The 19,195-nt window shown below is 39.6% G+C and overlaps 1 protein-coding gene across 1 annotated transcript in view; it reads right to left on the bottom strand.

Moving 5' to 3' along the window:
* Positions 1 to 19,195, bottom strand: part of LOC114652873 (ciliogenesis and planar polarity effector 1-like) — a 122,297-nt gene that overhangs the window by 42,840 nt on the left and 60,262 nt on the right. The window contains exons 14-19 of the mRNA XM_051928577.1: positions 13,820 to 14,025; positions 13,234 to 13,314; positions 8,593 to 8,757; positions 8,122 to 8,292; positions 5,779 to 6,007; positions 290 to 453 (exon numbers count right to left, since the gene is read on the bottom strand). Coding sequence (XP_051784537.1) covers positions 290 to 453; positions 5,779 to 6,007; positions 8,122 to 8,292; positions 8,593 to 8,757; positions 13,234 to 13,314; positions 13,820 to 14,025 — 1,016 coding nt within the window. The remainder of the gene's footprint in view (positions 1 to 289; positions 454 to 5,778; positions 6,008 to 8,121; positions 8,293 to 8,592; positions 8,758 to 13,233; positions 13,315 to 13,819; positions 14,026 to 19,195) is intronic.

Here is a 19,195-nt window from a genome sequence, read left to right as displayed (position 1 = left end):
AGACCAGTTCTGGACTGTACGCCAAGCCAATGCAGGACACATCTGTCTAAATCCCTGTTCCCAGTCTCACTGGGCAAGTCTATTATTGCCAACAAGCCTAACCAGTATGTTTGTGGGATGTGATAGGAAGACATCCACAAAGACTGAGGTAGGATTCACACTTCCCTGAAGCTCTAAAATAGTAGTGGTAACCACTGTCCCACCTTGCCACCCACAACATACACAAAGAAAGGAAGAGCATGAAAGAGAATCAGAACATACATAGCAGCTGATTTTTTTCAGCCAGTACCTGTGAACCGTTTACAGCCTTTCACATCTCCGGACCGTGGATCGGCTCCAACAGTAATCAGTCCTTCTGGATGGGATTTTTGTCCAATTAGTGATTGCAATTTAGTCTTGAAAATCTGTGTTGGCCGCAGTTGTGAAGGAATTTTAAGCTCTCGCAATTTTAACCTAATATTACAATAAGTAAAATAAAACTTCATCAGTACAAGACAAAAATCTGTTGTAGCCAGTCTGGGTATGACATCTCATAAATGTTAATGGGGGGTTAAAGTGAAGTATGAAAGAACATTCCTGACGGCAACATATCAACAACGTGTACAATTTAGAAGACAATGCATCCTTCCTTGTTAAAACTTAATTAATATAGTACTCCCTAATCATGTAGATACTGCATGCATAGTAAGTCATTTGCTAAATAAAATATTACTACTACAAATATTAATAATTCATAGACAAAATGATTGTTCTTATTATAATGTGAAGTTCAGAATCACTGGTGTACAAAAAGCCTCTGTTGTAATATAATCCAACTAAACAAGTACAATTCTTTAATGAAACATGGATTCCTACATTCAGATATATTTTTATTATATGCATTACAAAGGCAGAATTAGCAAAGTGTAGGTCATTTGAAAATGCAGCTTTTATGTTTTTACATCTACACCTACACCTGCATCCCAAATCCAAGATGTATGAGGACATTCATATTAATTTCCATCTCTTGTTATGTTAAAAAATTTTTTCTACTATGGGGTTACAGGGAGTTCTAGTCTATCCTAGTAGCATTAGGAACCAATCTTGGGTGTCATTCTTGTCAGTCGCAATGAACTGGTATTTCTCTCTATTATAAAAGGAAATCCTGGGACGAGACTTTCTCGGAGATAATTTCAACTCCAGCGAGAGATAATTTCAGGTTCTGCGATACAAGACCTTTTGCTAAGAGATTTTAACAAGTCCCACCCTCCTCTCAAACATTTACATGCCCACGGCCCACTCACTTCTCATTCGTGTGAATGCTATTGTCAGACACAGTTTCTGTGCTCTCAGCTCCAACGATGGGGTTGGAAATAAAAGACAAAGAGTAGAAGACAAAGTAGAACGTCGTAAAGAGGTTAAAAAACGTTGGTGCTATACACATGCAGAGCAGGTTAGAGATTATGAAAGTACAGTAATCCCTCCTCCATCGCGGGGGTTGCGTTCCAGAGCCACCCGCGAAATAGGAAAATCCGCGAAGTAGAAACCATATGTTTATATGGTTATTTTTAGAATGTCATGCTTGGGTCACAGATTTGCGCAGAAACACAGGAGGTTGTAGAGAGACAGGAACGTTATTCAAACACTGCAAACAAACATTTGTCTCTTTTTCAAAAGTTTAAACAGTGCTCCATGACAAGACAGAGATGACAGTTCTGTCTCACAATTAAAAGAATGCAAACATATCTTCCTTTTCAAAGGAGTGCAAAGCAAGCAGTCAAAAAAAAATCAATAGGGCTTTTTGGCTTTTAAGTATGCGAAGCACCGCCGGTACAAAGCTGTTGAAGGCGGCAGCTCACACCCCCTCTGTCAGGAGCAGGAGAGAGAGAGAGAGAGAGAGAGATAGAGAGAGACAGATAAAAAAAATCAATACATGCCCTTTGAGCTTTTAAGTATGCGAAGCTCCGTGCAGCATGTCCTTCAGGAAGCAGCTGCACACAGCCCCCCTGCTCACACCCCCCTACGTCAGCGCAAGAGAGAGAGGGAGAGAGAAAGTAAGCTGGATAGCTTCTCAGCCATCTGCCAATAGCGTCCCTTGTATGAAATCAACTGGGCAAACCAACTGAGGAAGCATGTACCAGAAATTAAAAGACCTATTGTCCGCAGAAACCCGCGAAGCAGCGAAAAATCCGCGATATATATTTAAATATGCTTACATATAAAATCCGCGATGGAGTGAAGCCGCGAAAGGCGAAGCGCGATATAGCGAGGGATCACTGTACTAAAATTGAAAACCTCAAAAAACTGATAGTAAAGATCGCAGTAACGCTAACAAATGGAAATTATTACTTGCTGAAATAACGAAATAGCGAAAACAGATTGAATATATGGACATAGGTGATAGGACTGAAGTATGTAGATTTTGTTCAGCTTTAAGTCAGAGACTTGTAGATTGTCAAATTCGTGTTGCCATCAGGGAAAAGTAGTGTATCTTCCCAATGAAGAGGCGTATCCACAAGAATTAAAAGATTTGTTGTTTGGTGAAAGTGAAATCCACATACGCGAGCAGCAGAGACACAACGTTGCTGGCGCATATCGTAGGCCCGGGGGTTGGCAAGCGAAGCAAGCAGGGGGCGAAGCTCCCTAGTATTTCATAAAAATACTCCAGTCAAGGTGTGTCGTATTCATGCTTTGGAATATGGTGGAATGCACAGGACACAAAGTAGGGGCTCTGATTGCAGCCCTCCAGCTGAGACACATGGTCAAAAATAAGCAAACATTTGATGCATTTATCAGTGACTCATTTAAATAACTTTCTATCCCTGTTAGAATATTTTTGTCATGTTTAAGCAATGATCATTATCTTGACCTACATTTCAGTTCCTTTTTTTAATGATCTTTTTGTTCATTTTTGATTCTTTGATTATTATAGTTTATGTTAATACTAGTATTTCTTTTTATTGGTTGTTTAATAATTTCTTTTATGTCAGTTTGTTACTTAGTTTCAATGGGCATAGATTTGTTCTTTAATATTCGTTGCATCTTGTGTGGGGTTCCCCAAGAGGCGGGGCCACCTCTCATGGCTCATGGAAAATGGAGTTCTTCGCTGTTCATTTGAATGCACTCTGGTGAAGGTGATAATTATTAGCTGTAAGTATTGTGCTCTTGGTTTTATCCTGCTTCTACATTTTGCATTTTGCCTATTTTTTCTGTTTTGAGTGTTTTTCTATTTTACTTTCAAGTCTGTAAATACTTCTTCCTTTTAGAACAATTCTTTGTTTGCTCATTGTATCCTTTTACACCCTGTGGACATTTTTCAGCAATTTACACCTGAAGTGGGTACCACAAAATAAAGCCTTGTAATTCTGAAAATAAAGGCAGGACAGTCCATTTTTTACAAGAACATGACAGATAACTTCTCAAATGCAATAAAATAGGCTTTTGCATCAAATTTAAACATTCATTGACTTAAAAACTGCTATCAAACTAAAAAAAAATGAGGCGCTCAGAGTTAAATTTAATTTTCAAGTTATTGTTCTGTGACACATTATTCATGTAAGAGTAAGTTATTTGAATTCTGAGGTGTTCTCAGACATGTCAACTGCATCAAGTTTTACGTGGATGGCACAAAAGAAGAAATACTCATAGCATTTGGCACCTTGTGTGTCCTTTTCTCGACAAAAATCTCTGCAAACAGGTATCCAGGTTTATAACCAAGTTTATAATTATTTTATTGCATGGAGAAAACTGAACAATATAAAAACTCTAAACAAAAAAAATGGTGTTTCAAATATGCCAAAACAAGCCTGTTGCTTATGTACAATGAGGCCAAAAGTCTGCTCTGTGGCCAGCTCTCGTGTTCACCTACACTCTGCTGCTCCACCTGCACTTTAAGGGGGACTGGTAGGGCTTCACATGCCCATATACAAACTTACAGACATTATTGAAATGATGAGACTTTCTGCTGACCAGCAGTAGAACTTTATTGAGTGTATGACCTTATGAGTTAGAGATAAAGATCTGGAATCCTAACAGGAAACCAGCCAAAGGTAGCCTGTGTCACATATTATTTGGAGGATATTTGGTACATTGCAAAATGCTGTGCTTGATCAGGGCAGACTACTGTGCTCTTGTGCCATTTTTCACTCTTTGCTGGTGTTTTGGGGGGCAAACTGTGAGATCGCACAGAAACATTTGAAGAGCGCTTCTAACATTGTTTCCAATTTCTGAGTTGTTGTCAGCAGATGCTAACTCAGTTTGAGGGTTCATTGCTTTGGTTAGAAGTTGCTTGGCTATTTAGGACCAGACCACATGTGAGCTGGTGTGTGGTGTTATGGGTCCACAGCTCTCCAGCAAAGGCCAGCTCGTTTTAAGTAAATAATAGCCGTGCTCACGGCTTAGCGAGGGTGCGTGGTGACTGTAGCGAGCCGCAGGGCGATCTGCGGTGTGGGCATTTTTCACCTAAGTGCACAGGTGAGAGACTGCCTACATCCATGGTCGTTCCTGTGGCTAATGGGCTGCAGCTGCCATGTCTTCTCCACATATATAGAGAAGCGCGAGCCGGTTGAGGGAGAAGTAAAAGAGAAGGAAATGGAGGTGGCAGAAGGAAGCAGGAAGGAAGGCGGCAGGAAGGAGAAAGCAGATGAGCGTGTGAGTGCTCACAGGCAGCTGTGTGGAAGCCTGGGTGTTAGGCCGACACCCAGGAGTCGTAGTAGTGGTCGCTCCCGCTGAGTGAACGAATAGCGGGGGTGACCAGTGAAGGGCGACTGGCCGCGTAAGGCCAAGAAGGCAGCGGTAGTCGGGAGGCTTGGATGTAGGAGTCCCAATGTGAGCATCCTGGCCCTTGGGTTAAAGCCAAGTCTCGATCGGAAGAGCGGAACCGAAGCCAGGGATCGGGGAGCATCCAGATCAGTTATGTGGAGAGAAGGCCAGCTGCAAAAAGGGCAACTCTCCTGTTGCGTGGCCCAGATAGGAGAAGCAGGAGAGCTGCCAGGTAAAAGACACCAGGCTTTAGATTGATTTTAAAGAGACTGCCTTCAGCATTGTTTTGTTTTAACCTCGTTTTAAAGGATTGTTCTATTTATTGAATTTAACCTCCACAACGTTTCTTTAATGGATTATTTATTTATTTATTGCACTATGAACACTGTACTGTTGCACTTTGGATTTGTTGTTTAAATAAAAGCACTTTTGCACAATTATACATCATCCCCTTGCTCAAGTGTTATTGCCTCACTGTCTAGCTCATCGGTGACATTACCGACGGTGTTGGGTTCAAGAGCTCCCTAACAGGAGATGGGAGCATGTTGCAGAACCCGCATTGTCACATGGTGCTGAAACTTTGTGGAAATAAAAGAGAGACCAAGACACAGAAAAAATAATAATTGAACTAATTTTTACAAAACAAACTGTTTTCCATGATGGTAAATCTTGCTTCAATGAGTTCATGTTTCATTTTGCCAGATTTTGTGTTTTGACTCTAGGTTGGTTGACTGTTCTTTGCTAATGGCCTTACTCTCTAAAATAATTCAATTTATTAGACTAAACTGGATATGGCATTAGGTTCCTCCTTGCACCTGATGTTACCAGGGCAGAATTTGCAACCCTGTAATACAATAATGGAAAAAGCAGTTGTTTGAAAAAGTGAAATGCTATACTATAGGCAATGATTTCTCAAACTGTGAAAAACGCAGCAAAATATTATATCACTGTCAAATGTTTTACTATTTCTATCTGCTATTTTGTTTAATTGTTGGTCTCAATTCACCGATTTCACAACACAGCTCAAAATATACTTACCTAGGAAGGTTAAAAGTAGTCCGACCATAAAAGTTGTAAGCTACACCAAGAGAAACTGCCATCTTCCAGTCACCAAGAGTGTGAGCAAACCAAACGGCTTCAGGTAACAACCCACCAATAAGCAGTAAGTCCAAGGCATACTCGACTGTCCAGACGCTGGAGAGGTGCTGATCACGCACCATCCTGGCCAAGTAGGAGTGCTGCAATGGGATTACTCGAGGAAGGCAATCTGAATGACAGAAAAGAAATAGAAGAGAGAGAAAAAAGGCAATAATGAAAGTCGAAACAAAAGAACATCCATATTCAGCTATGTTACATTTGTCTAGTCTCAGTGTCATCTCTGTGATCATTGTAACCAGTCCACTAGTGGACAAACACCCTCATTTTCATTTATGCCAACTACCATATACAGAATGATCCTCCCTGGAATGAACTGAAGGTATTGTTTGTGTTTTATGTGGGTGATTTCTCACAGGTTTCTGTTTCTGTGTGATTACATTATGGCTAATTGTATTATCTATAGCAGATGTGACATGAAACACCACTTCTCTTTTTACCCTTCCGAAATCATTCTGTTGGACTTCACTGTGCTGTTGTTTCCTTCTTTACACATTCCATTGCTCCCTATTGTTATCCAGCCTTTTCAAATTTCTTCATAATTCTTCTCCTTTATTTATTACTACTTATCTTTCTGCTCAGTTTCTTTGTTGCTCTGTAAAGCACATTGTTATAGTGCATGCTATTAAGGCACTGTATGGATTAAAATACTGTTTTCAGAATATGAATAATCAATATGAGTCTGCTTATCTTAAGACTAATGTTCTTCAAGGGTCACTGCCTGGGGCCACTAAAAAAGGCACATCAGGTGGACAGTAAAAATACTACACATTATAGGCTCTGAAATGGGAGGGAACACATTGTTAAAAGAATTTAGCAATTATTGTAAACTTGTTACTGTCAACATCCACGGAATGCAGAAAAGACTAAACAAGTCAGACAATGTATGCAACGTTAAGGCGTGTTTGGAGACTTAATTAGCTGATTTGATAGATGGAGCAGTTTTCAATTTTCTAGTTACTTCATTAAAGAATTTGCTATCATAATTTTGGTATTTACGTATTTCTAGAACAGTAGGTCATATTCAAAAACACCAGTGATAATAGAATATAATTACTTCTATTAGTAGAGTACATCAAATTCTTTTTAATACCATTTTTCAATATCATGTGGCTGAAATTTCTTTCATAGACAGGACAGTCAAACTCAAGAGATGAAAAGATTCATGCACTATTATGAGTTGTTTTGATGTGGAGTGTCTGTGACTCTGTGACTGGAATTTAAATTTCTAAAACATGCATTTTTTTCAAAGAAGAACCCAATGGATATTTAAAATCTGTACTGAAGTCCAATCTAAAATTGTTGGCTTCATCCAAACAGATACCAGGTCATTGTGGCTCTCTGCAGATATATGCAGTGTCAGAGAAATACTGCAGCGTTATAATCTTGAGATAATGCGGTTGAGAGGTTGTTTTAAGTGTAACATGAAAGCTGAGAACATGTTTAGCCACTGTAGCATAAAGTGAAACCAAGCTACTTTTCATATATTTCTACATAAGTCAAGTTGCTTACATTTTTCACTTTTATGGACGTGCACATCATGTCACATCCCTGCTTCAATTTCAAGGAGCAGGAGAAGTGAGCTGCTGTGACTGAGGTTTGCACAAGATGCAGTGCAGCTACAGAAAGCAGACGGTTAGCATATAACAACACCTCCCATTGCATTCTAGTATAGTAAGAGATGATATTTACCATGTACGGTGATGAATAAATAATATCAGTAGTGAATTGACTAAATAATTACCAGTCTAACGTCATACGTTCCTTGAATTTTAACACTCAGTCACCCAGCCTCATCTGACTCCTAGCCATTTAGTGTCTTGCAGTTGTGTACTTGTTTAAGTGGCCAAGACTTCAGGTGTTTCCCAATTTTGCCATCAGAAGCGACTTTTGAATAAGAAAATAATATTTAAAATATACAAGTTGAAGTAACCTCTCTCAAGATAAAATTGAAACAGTCAAATAATTTGTAGTTGAAGTCATGTTCACATGAATACATTCACGTGGGTGTTGCAGAACTTGTGTCTTGTGTCGGTCTGTGTCAGGTTGGGGGAGCAAGAGCGCCCCCTGCTGGCCAAACATCAAACAAGGCAAGACTTACTCAGAATGGGATATCATTCCTTTTTAAAGCACCAAATACACAGCCTTCTATTAATGCTGAAATGGAGTAAATGGGGCAGAGATACAATGTCTTTGCTTTCAAAATAGTTGTACTACAGTACCTACCTGGCTTGCCATGCAATGGTGGCAAAATGTCCACATGGTGTGGAGGAAGCACAAAAAGAGGCTGATTGGTGAAATAGGCTGCCATGAATCTAGCCATTGACTGGATCACAGCATATGCAGCTTCATTGTTGATGTTACAAAAAGGCCATCTTTCATGGAAGCAGCATTCATCTGTTAAAAAGACACAGAAAAAAGGAGAAAACAAAAGAATCGCAAATAGTATAAGAAACTGTGAGAGCAGTTGAGTAAAACATCTCAAAGCTAATTATTGAGCCGTTCATTTGTTTAGTTATGATGACATTTTTATTTATTTAAATTTTGCTCTTCATCATACCTAAAGAATCACAATTTGGTAATTAATTGAAGCAGTAGGCTCAGAAAACATTACCACTGTTTTTAAATTCAGTAATATTTTCAGCTTTAACCTGAATTTCTTTTTCCTTGTTCCAGTATTAAGTTTCATGACTGTACCTGTTAATGTGTGAACGTCTTCCGAGTACAGCTGAGAATGACGAAGAACCCATCTGGCTAATCGGTCACACAACCCATGGGCTGCTCTCAGGTTATAATGGTAGAGGTGACAGTACAGAATAGAGAGGCAGTAACGGGTCTGCAGGAATCGTGTTCGACCGCCGTCTATAGAGAAATGGCAAAATGGGGTGGAAAGGTCAGGAACCTGTGAAGCTGCCAATGACCCCTTTCAGTTAGACCACAAATATCAAATACACCATTCAAAAACATTAGTGTGGGAAAAGATGAAAATTACTTTATTTTGGAAAAAATGCAAATTGATAATTACAGTATACAGAGTGCAGATTTCATTAGTAATGACCATTAACAATTACACACAATTAAAACAATGCAAAAGAAAAGAACAAACTGATGTGTGTCTTTGTGGGACCTTAAAACCGGACTACCTGACCATCTAGGTAGAATGGCTAACCAATAAAATATATTTATTTTACCTATTAACCTTAGTATTTATTGTTGTGTACTCTCTCCTCTGATGTGCACATACGTGTTCTGCTGTGCCACTGACATCATACGAATAACCACAGATTTCCTACTGTGTTTCAAAAGGCAGCTTCCATTGCATACTTCAGATAACTCCTTTATTAGATCATCTACAAGATATTACTTTGAGGATCATATACAATTTGATTTAAAAGAACAAAATACAAGTGTAAAGGAAATTTGAAAATTACGCATTAACTGCAACAGATAGTTATTGATGGTTGACCAGACTGAGCTTTGCCAGTTACACATGTTCTTCCCACTTTAAACCATTCTACCCATTCATAAAAGTTTCTTTGAGTCATGCTGTTTTCACTTCCATACTGAGCCAACATCCTTCTGTGAATTTCGACAGGTTTCACCCCATGTGAGCAAAGAAATCTCACTACAGCGCGTGCACAATGGTGCAATCCCACAGCAATGCGTCCATGTTTGACCTTGGTTTCAGTTTGACTAACGGCAGAGTGCTGTGCGTGTTTGAACTACCCATAAGCCATCACAAACATGCTGCATTGCATCAACTTCTAACCATTGCGGAAACTGTGAAATTTTCAAATTGCCTTTACTTTTTGATTTACTCTCGTATGTTAGAGCTAAGTGTTGTTTTAGACAATCGAGATGAAAAGAATCAACAATCTTGTTGGGTGGATTGCCTGTTCTTGTCACCATTGTCCCAGTGTCATCACAGGTTTCCAAAAAGACCCAAATATTACTTTATTGGCAGGCCATGCACACAGTGCATACAAAGTATAGGATAATTTCCAGAGTATCCACAAAATCCTTTTGCTTTAAAATACATTTGCTCATGAATGCAAAAATAGAATTTTCCTTTGTCAAAAATAGCAAAAAAAGTAGTTAATGAGCAGACACGGCAGCTTGTAAGAAAATGTCCTATCTGTTCATTCAGCTATAATTGATATGGCTTATTCCAGCTCTGGATAGCTGGGGCACAAGGCAGAAGCTGACCCTGGATGAGGAGATAGGCCATGTCAGAAGAAACTTTACCGAAAAATATACTGTACTATAAATGAAACATACTATAGATCCTGAAGCCCACAATAAAGCCTCACAGGTGGCACAGTGGTAGTGCTGCTGCTTTGCAGTAAGGAGACTGTGGAAGATTGTGGGTTCACTTCCCGGTTCCTCCCTGTGTGGATAGCGCTTTGAGTACTGAGAAAAGCGCTATATAAATGTAATGAATTATTATTGTATAAACTGTCATCAGCCTTTTGTAAGCTGTAACATGCTCACTTCATCAGCCATGGTTGTGAAGAATTCAACACTTCCCTATGCAACTGGATTCTGGACTTCCTGATTTAGAGACCCCAGAAAGTCAGAAACGCAATCTTCAGCACCATCATGATAAGCTCTGGCACCGCCCCAGGGCTATGTATTCAGCCCATTTCTGTTCACTTTGCTGACTCACAACTCTAATACCATCATTCAGTTTGCTGACGACAAAACAGTGGTGGGTCAATGTGGATGAGTCATCTTGCAGAATGGAGATATAACGATTGGTGGACTGGTGTGAATGCAACACTGTTTCTTAATGTAGACAAGATGAAAGATGATTGTTGACTTTAGAAAGGCCCATGCTGTCCACACCCCACTGCACATCAAGGGCTTTGCTGTGAAATTGGTCATGAGCACCAAATTCGTTGGTGTACACCTGACAGTTGACCTTACTTGATCAAGTAACACCTCCTCTATAGCCAAAAAGGCACAGCAGCATCCCCACTTCCTTCAGTTGCTGAAGAAAGCAAGCATACCTCTCCCAATTCTCAACACATTCTACAAGGACACCACTGAGAGCATTCTGAGCAACTGCATCACTGTCTGGTTTGGGAACTGCAGTATCTCTGACCGTAGAACATAAGAGATTTGACAAATGAGAGGAGATCATTCAGTCCATCAAGCCTGCTTGTTTAGCTCATAGCTAAGCTGTCTCAATATCTTATCTTAATTTTTCTTGAAGGTTGCCATGGCCTGTCTTTATTGGTTGAAAAGATGAGATCTAGACAAGCGTCACCACTTGCTGAGCTTGAGACAAACTGGGTGAAAAAACAGTAATTTGCCATCTGCACCATTTCAGTTTCCTCTTTTGTATTCCCGACAGGGGCTTCTCAATCGATGTTTGGAAACCTGAAATCACCCATGATCACTGCATACACTTTGTTGCACATAGATCTTATTTAAGTAAATTATCAGATTACGAGTATAACCTACAGTGATTCTGACATGTTTCCTTCTTCCATCTTGAAGATGTAGGCCTGACTAATTAACTTTTATATATAGCACCACACTCCTTAATTTTCTTCCTTGTCTATTTCTCTGGAAGCTTGTATAAAAACCTATCCTCTCCACCACTCTCATTTAGCCCTGACTATGTAATTTCTACAATATCATAGTCCAAAGATCAATACTGTTGCCTCTAATTCACACATCTTATTTCTAAAGCTTCTTGCATTAAGGAGTAAACATTTTAAATAAGAAAAGTTACCTTTTGTGTTTTCGTTTGAGTTTTCTTTAGGTTGGGTTGACTGTTTTTTTGTGTGTCCTTCAGTTTTTCCCCCCACATAATCTAGTTGACATGTCGGCACACTTCCCTGAACATTCCAGCTCCTAGAATGTTTGTCCCTTTCTCTTGTAGATGTAGTCCATCTCGTCAGTTCATTACATTTTTACAGTAAAAGACATTTCAAACCTTTTTGTTTACACCATGCCTTCATCCATGCATTATGGTTGTATATTGCATTCAGCTCATGAAGTCTTTTTTCCTGGTGTTGGAAGGATTTTGGATTAAATTACTGTTGTGATTTGCTCTCTAGCGTGTCTCCAAGTTTCTCTAAATTTGTTCTATAGAGAATATACACTTATCTTTCCAATATCATTTATTCCAATTTGAACTATAACCAAGGGATCTTGATCGGCCCTCACCAGTAACTGGTCCAGTCTTTGGTTTATGTGGGAAACTCTTCACTCCTGGTAAGCAGCATACTATGGTTGACACACAATCTCTACTGTATATCTACATGTCGGCATTTTAGAGGATTGAATCTCCAACAACGAGTATTTCCCTCTTCTGCCCCTCATTCTGTAACATCCTATAAAAAATAGTGCACACGGCAAAAAAGATGATTGGGACCTCTCCATCCTCCATTAAAGACACCTTTATGAAGCGTTGCATCTGCAAAGCCCACATTGTGAAAGACTGTTCTCACAAATCTCCCACGGTCTCTTTGTCTCACTTCTATCTGGCAGAAGGTTTGGAGCATCTGAACCAGTTCAGCCAGGTTCTGCAATGGGTGGGCTGCCTCCCTTTGTTACATTTGTTACTGCTGTTGTTTTTTATTATTATCTTGTCACACACATGCAAGTAGGAGTCAACTAAAGGGCCTGAATAATGGCAATGTCTGACCAGGGGGTGGCGGGGTGCGCTAACCGTCTTTCTCAATCCCTTGCAGACAATTCTCGGGAAATCCCGAAGGGTTCCGGTGCCTGTAATGACATCACTTCCGGTTCTGGAGCCTTCAATGATGTCACTTCCAGTCCTGCCTCTGAGGGCATCACTTCCGGTCCAGCCTATGATCACGTTGGTTCCTACACTGGCCTTTAAAGCGGCCATCTTGTCTCTGTACTGGCAGTTCAGTTGTGGACTCCGATCTGGAAAGATCTGTATATCAATTCTTAAATCCATTTTGCAGCCAGGACATATTACACGGGTGGCTGCCCCAAACCTTCTTAATGTCTCATCATGGTTTTTGTGACAAGCTGTATTACTTATTTACTACTATCTTTTTCAAATTATTACTATCTATTCACTTACCTATTATTTATTATTTATCTATTTATAGTATAATGTAGTTCTTTTACTTCTCTTGCACTTGTCCTGTATGTATGCGCACGTTGCACTGCAGTCATGTGGATGTTATTTTGTACCACTGTATGCTGCAATGCGGTGTATGAATGTTGTGGCAATAAAGTCACTTGACTTGACTTGACTTAATTTTTAGTGAATTCTTTGTGAATTTAAAAAGACTAGGAAAAGTATTTCCAAATTAAACTCGTTTGTTATAAAAATAAATGACACTTTACTACCTTTTTCTGTCTCCTTTTGAAGTGAAGACTGCCAAAATTTCAAAGCATCTGAGTAAGAGCCAAAGAGAAAGTGCTCTTCTCCTGACAAAGATAAAAAAGCAGTTGGTTTACAAAAACAGTCATAGCTAACTGCAAAAGAAGTGCATTTCAAGTTACTACAGGAATACAGCATGCTCTTTGCACAACACAGACTCAGGTAGCTGGATAAGGAAATACATTGTAGATCTTACATGGAATTGGTTCATGATCTGGTGGGTTACTGGCAAATTTGTTCTAATCCCTGCCTGATGCTTGTAAACAAAATTGTGATAATTTCATTTTGTCCAATGAGTCAACAAGATCTTTTCAGGCACCAGTCAAACCAACAAGGGATCTCTTAAGGCTGCAGTAAAAACAGTAGAAGACGTCAAGCCCGGGTGGGTACACTCTCTGCCCAACTAAAAACAGCCTTATCTGAGGTGAGTACTGAGGAGTTTGACTCATTGTTTTAAACTTTTCCTTCCAACTCTATGGTACATCATTTGCACCTCACTGTTTTGCTTAACATTTTTTGAAGTGTATAAAGGAAAAACTTAAATAAGGTTACCTCTAATGGGTTTCAGTTTCCTCATGCCTCCAAGTGTCATGCCCGATGTCTGCATTGCTGTCTGAATCTGAGCAATAAGGCAAGAACTCCAGCATTCCTCATGTTTCTTTTCATTCAGCTGTTGCCCATTGGATACAAGAGGTTTATGAAGACAAGACCGATAACGGAGTGCTTGCTGGTACAGTATCTTCCAGACAGCCGCTAGCCTGGGTGAATGTAAAACATGAAGCTTAGGTGTTTAAAACTGAAACACAGAATAATAAAGATTTTTTATTGTGTTCAGTGAAATTATGATTGCTTTAAAACCAATTCAGTTTTTTGTCAAGAAAACCCCCATATATAATATAACATTTGACTCGTCTTGATGTTATTGAAGCCATGCTTTCTGAGTGTCCCCCCTATTTTTGGCCCTCTAGACCCAGAAAGCTCTCCTTTTGGTAAAGAGTAAACCAGTAGATGTCTTCAACAAAAAATGATCAGAAGTTGCGCATGCCACATCGACCAGCCCCAGGGGTTCACCCCTATTGGAATATGAGGGGTCACAAAACTTCTAAAAAATGAGTATGGGTAATATAGGCATGTGGAATTTTATGCTACTTTGAAGTTGCGGACCCCAAATATGATATGATATATATGATATATTTTTGATATCTGATACTGGTGGTCCTACAACTCTGAGACCAACTCCCAGAAGGTTAAAAATTACACATTTCAAACACAAGCATATGGGATATCGATTTAGACTATGTCAAGGTCAGTGATTACAAATATGATTTGTATGATGTATATTTTTGATCTTTGATCCTTTGTTAGGGATCTAGTCCTCTATCTGAGGATAAAAAAATCACAAGTTTCTGTTTCATTCGAGAATATTTAGACTTTAAATATGTGAATTGAAGCACACTTTGTAGTATTTCAAATGTACCATCCAACTAATCTTATATATTACATACTTCTACCTAATGAAGTAAATTATTAAATTTCTTATGAACAATTAAGGCAGCTTACCTTAATTCAGACTTCTTTTTTCCTATTTTTGTTTCAATTAAAAGTACCTCATCTTACAAAGTTTTCTTTTTTTATTTAGCATGCCAGTTGTTTAGATTTACCTTTGCAGTTTGCTACTGGGTAAATGTCTGACTACCAGTGACCCTGACTGGGAAGAAAACTTTCAGAACTTGCTTTCTACAGGATCACAAATTAGCTGAAGCCTATCCAGGGTGGAATGTGCAAATTGCAAGAACCAACTCCATGATAAGGGATGCCACCCAAGGGCACAGTTATGCATACATTCATACTGGCAGGTCTGCACTCCCAGTCAGTCCAACAGCAATTCCTCAGACTGGAAAGAACGCAGAACCTCCACACAGAAAGATCTCTCAAAGTCAACTAATAAGCCCAAGAAGATGCACGTGGATCCAGAACAGCAGAGGGCTGAGGACAGGGCCTTATAGAACTTCTTGAGTGATGGGTGCTGAGCTGGACCTGATGTTTTCCAAGACAGACAGATTTTTGCCTCTCAGTTAGATGGGACTTATATCACTGGAGAGCAGTGCCAGAGGTGCCTGGCATTCTGGTTTCATGATTTTGCAATCTGAATATCTGAATAATAGCATTGTGGGAGAATTAATGTACAAGACTATAAAATACAAATTCAGCATACTTAATTTTTCAGTTTTTGTACTTACTTTTGTAAGGCTGTTTCTAAGTAATAAATGTTCATTGATTTTTTGCTTCTGCCAATTTTCTCAAGGCAAGGGTACAAGAGCGCCGTCATCTAAACTACACTGAAGTATGACACCAGTCTGGAAATTTGTGGTTACTCTGATTAACCGCCTAATTGTATTTGACTATGTCTATAACTGTAAATAATGCTATCCTGAGGACTCTAATACTTAGAATCCAGTATAAGATACAGTATGCTAAAAATCGTTTCACTTTCAGATTACCTGCTTGATAGAGCCCAATTCATTTTTCAACTAAACGTACTGTTCTCAGCAGCAGACAGCATTGTCAATGCATATCATGTAAGGAATATCCATCCATCCATTATCCAACCCGCTATATCCTAACTACAGGGACACGGGTGTCTGATGGAACCAATCCCAGCCAACACAGGGCGCAAGGCAGGAAACAAACCCCAGGCAGGGTGCCAGCCCACCACAGATGTAAGGAACAAGTTCAGCTTACAAGATGTGCTTGGGACCAGCGAAACAGCACTGCCTGAGAGACGACAGAAAGCAATAACAAACATAACAACTGGAATAATGACTTTTTATAGCATGCATACACAAATTTATTACACGATACTAATAAAAAAAGTTAAAGGGCACTTGATGAATTAACACTACAGGAATATAGTGCCAATAAAAAAGAATTTCCTAACCACATCATTGTAGTGTTGTCCTTGTAGACATTACAATATTCTTTATGTTCATAACAGTACGTTTAGAATCATAAGGGTGTAGTAGCAGTGCTACCATGGGAAGAACTCCATTTCCCAGCAGCCCAAGGGGGATTACCCACATAGGATGACTGAAACAGAAGCAGGGGTTGCTGGGAACAGAAGAGGCCAGCTGGAAAGTTGAAAAGGGGGGCCTGGCGGAGCAATGGGAGATTGGTGTTTTTGAGTATCCTGTCCAACGTGTCATCCTGGATCGTTAGGATGAATGGACTGTCTCGTGACTGCCTGTCGTGTGTATAGTGGTGTATTAATCGTTGTGCGTCTTCAAAAGGAGCACTCCTGCAAATCTCACCCCTCGCCGCTCAGCACTACCGGTACGAGTGTTTCACTCATTTACTATGGAAGCTGTTCTCGGGATCATCATCTTCACAATAAAACCATTTCATCCACTTACGCTGTATTGGACTGTATAAGGATGTTGTCGTGAGTGTTTATTGTCGTGGTTCATTGTTATGTTACAACTGTATCACCGTAGGGGGAAAGGGGAGGTTTATCTGATTGTTGTTGTTGTGTATTGGGTTTTCATTTAATATATTATTTATTCATTCGTTGGTTTTGTGTCTCTGCTTGTGAGTGTGTATGGGTCAGGCCAAGGCTGGATGCGTCCCTGGAATCTGCACCAAAAAAATAAATAAATCACCGTGTAAATCTTAGCGGCACCGGACCACTACAAGGGACATAATACATTTGGTTGAAAAACATGCATGTGCTATGGGGATGAAAAGGCCAGCACTTGCTCTGCACAAGGAGAAAAACATTTGGAAGGCACACAGTGCCCCCATGCAAGCTTTCACAGTGTATTATTATACAACATGAATCACAGTGGATTTAATTTGGCTTCATTGACATCTATTACACAAAAACACTGTTTAATGTCAAATTGCAAACAGTTCTTTGCAAAGTGAACTAGATTACAAATATAAAACACAAAATAATTGATCACATAAATATTCATCCCCTGTATCTGGAAGGTCCAACTTGTGGTCAGTCAGTATGGTGGCCTAGCCTACACAATAAAGATGAAAAGAACAGTCCAAGCAACTAGAGAAAAAGTGATTCAAGAGTACAAGTTAGGAGATGGAGACAAGAAAATATCCAAGTCACTGAATATCTCAGATGAATCATTAAGAAATAGAAGGATTATGACACAGAAGTACATCTGACTAGAGCAGACAATCCACAAAAACTAAGTGACCGTGCAAGAAGAAGACTAGCGAGGGATGCCACCAAGAGACACATGCGGACTCTGAAGGAGCTACAAGTTACAGAGGCTCAGACTGGAGAGACAACAATGGTGCTTCACCAGTCACAACCTTATATTACATTAGCAAATTGAAAGCCATTGTTAAAAAAAATACACCCCTGATGTCTCAGGTAGAATTTGCCAGAAGTCACATGGGAGACTCTCAAGTCAGATGGAAGAAGGTTAAAGGATCAGACTAAACATCATGTATTATCTAAAACACACCATCCCACCGTGAAAGCTTAGAGGTGGCAGCATCACACTATGAGGATTCTTCTCTGCAACAGGCTCCGAAAGGCTTGGGAAGGTAGAGGGCAAAATGAATGGCAAAGTCAGAGAAATCCTGAAAGAAAACCTGAAAAGAAAACCCGATGCAGTCTGCAAGAAACCTGTGCCTTGGGAGAAGATTTGTTTTCCAGTAAGACAAAAACCCCAAGTGTAAAGTTAAAGCCACACAGGAACGGCTTAGAAACATTAAAGTCCTGCAGTGACCAAGTCATTGTCCACATCTCAATCCAATGGAGAGTTTGTAGATGGATTTGAAAAATTCTGTTGCCTCACAATCCCCAGGCAACCTGTCAGAGCTTGAGCGGTTTTGCAAAGAAGAAGAGAGAAAAATGGCAGAGCTGACAGAGAGAGAACCTTGTGTGCACAGACTGAAGGCTGTCATGGCTGCCAAATGTACTAAATACTGACTTTAAGGAGGTGAATACTATGCAATTAATTATTTTATGCTTTTTGTAATTATTTGCTTCTTTGTGACTCCAATTTATCCATCGTGTGTACTGTTAAGATCAAATAATCCTTCTTCATTCAGTAAAATTAATTTTCTCCAAACTCATTTAGTTCTCCTAAAAAAACCTCTGAAAGGCAGAAGGGGGCTTTGCTGCTTTGAAATGGGCACATTCAAGAATTAGAAAGGTTTTTGTATCACCTTTGGGTCAGAGGTGTGACCAGAACATTACGTATGGGTGGGCATTTGGGGGGAATATCCATCTATCCATCCATCCCCATTTTTGTAGGGGGGTCAAATAATAATAACAACATAGTTTTATATAACATATAAAAGCAAAATTTGTGGCATAAATCATAGCCTATTGTTCAATAAAATTAACAGAGGCAATGGAACTTGTATTATTATTTTTTGTGAACAAATATAGAACTACACCAACAAGGTAAATATCAATAAAGTCAAATGTGTACAACATATGAGAGCAAGAACAGAAATGTGGCTTATTGTGGTCATGGGAGGCTATAGGACAACAGTTTCCAGTGTTTAACCTGGATATTATCTATAGGACCAGTCTGCGGTTACTCTTGGCAAATTCTGAAATAAATTCATTCATGTCTAGATTTTCTGTGATGTTTATCTCATGTGCCAGAATGACTAAATCTCTCTTCCTTGAATGCAGCATTGTTCGGCGGAGTGGAGTGAGAATGCGGTTCAAAGTAGAGAAAGAGCTTTTGCATGCAGCTGAAGACACGCCAATGATGAGTGCTGTGATGCAGACATGGCTCTGACGTGCGGGATACTAGACGCGTGTTTGTGGAAGCCGCCACCGTCTTTTTCTACAGCTTTTTTCCAATTAGTGTAGCTGTGTTTGGTGAATATGTCCTTGCGGTCTGAATTGGAAACACTAAATTTGTGGCAGGCAAAGCAAAAGCTGCC

The sequence above is a fragment of the Erpetoichthys calabaricus genome, chromosome 5 (genome assembly GCF_900747795.2).
Source record: "Erpetoichthys calabaricus chromosome 5, fErpCal1.3, whole genome shotgun sequence".
NCBI lineage: Eukaryota > Metazoa > Chordata > Cladistia > Polypteriformes > Polypteridae > Erpetoichthys > Erpetoichthys calabaricus.
The sequence above is the reverse complement of the archived record's forward strand: the minus strand, read 5'-3'. Positions and strand labels throughout refer to the sequence as shown.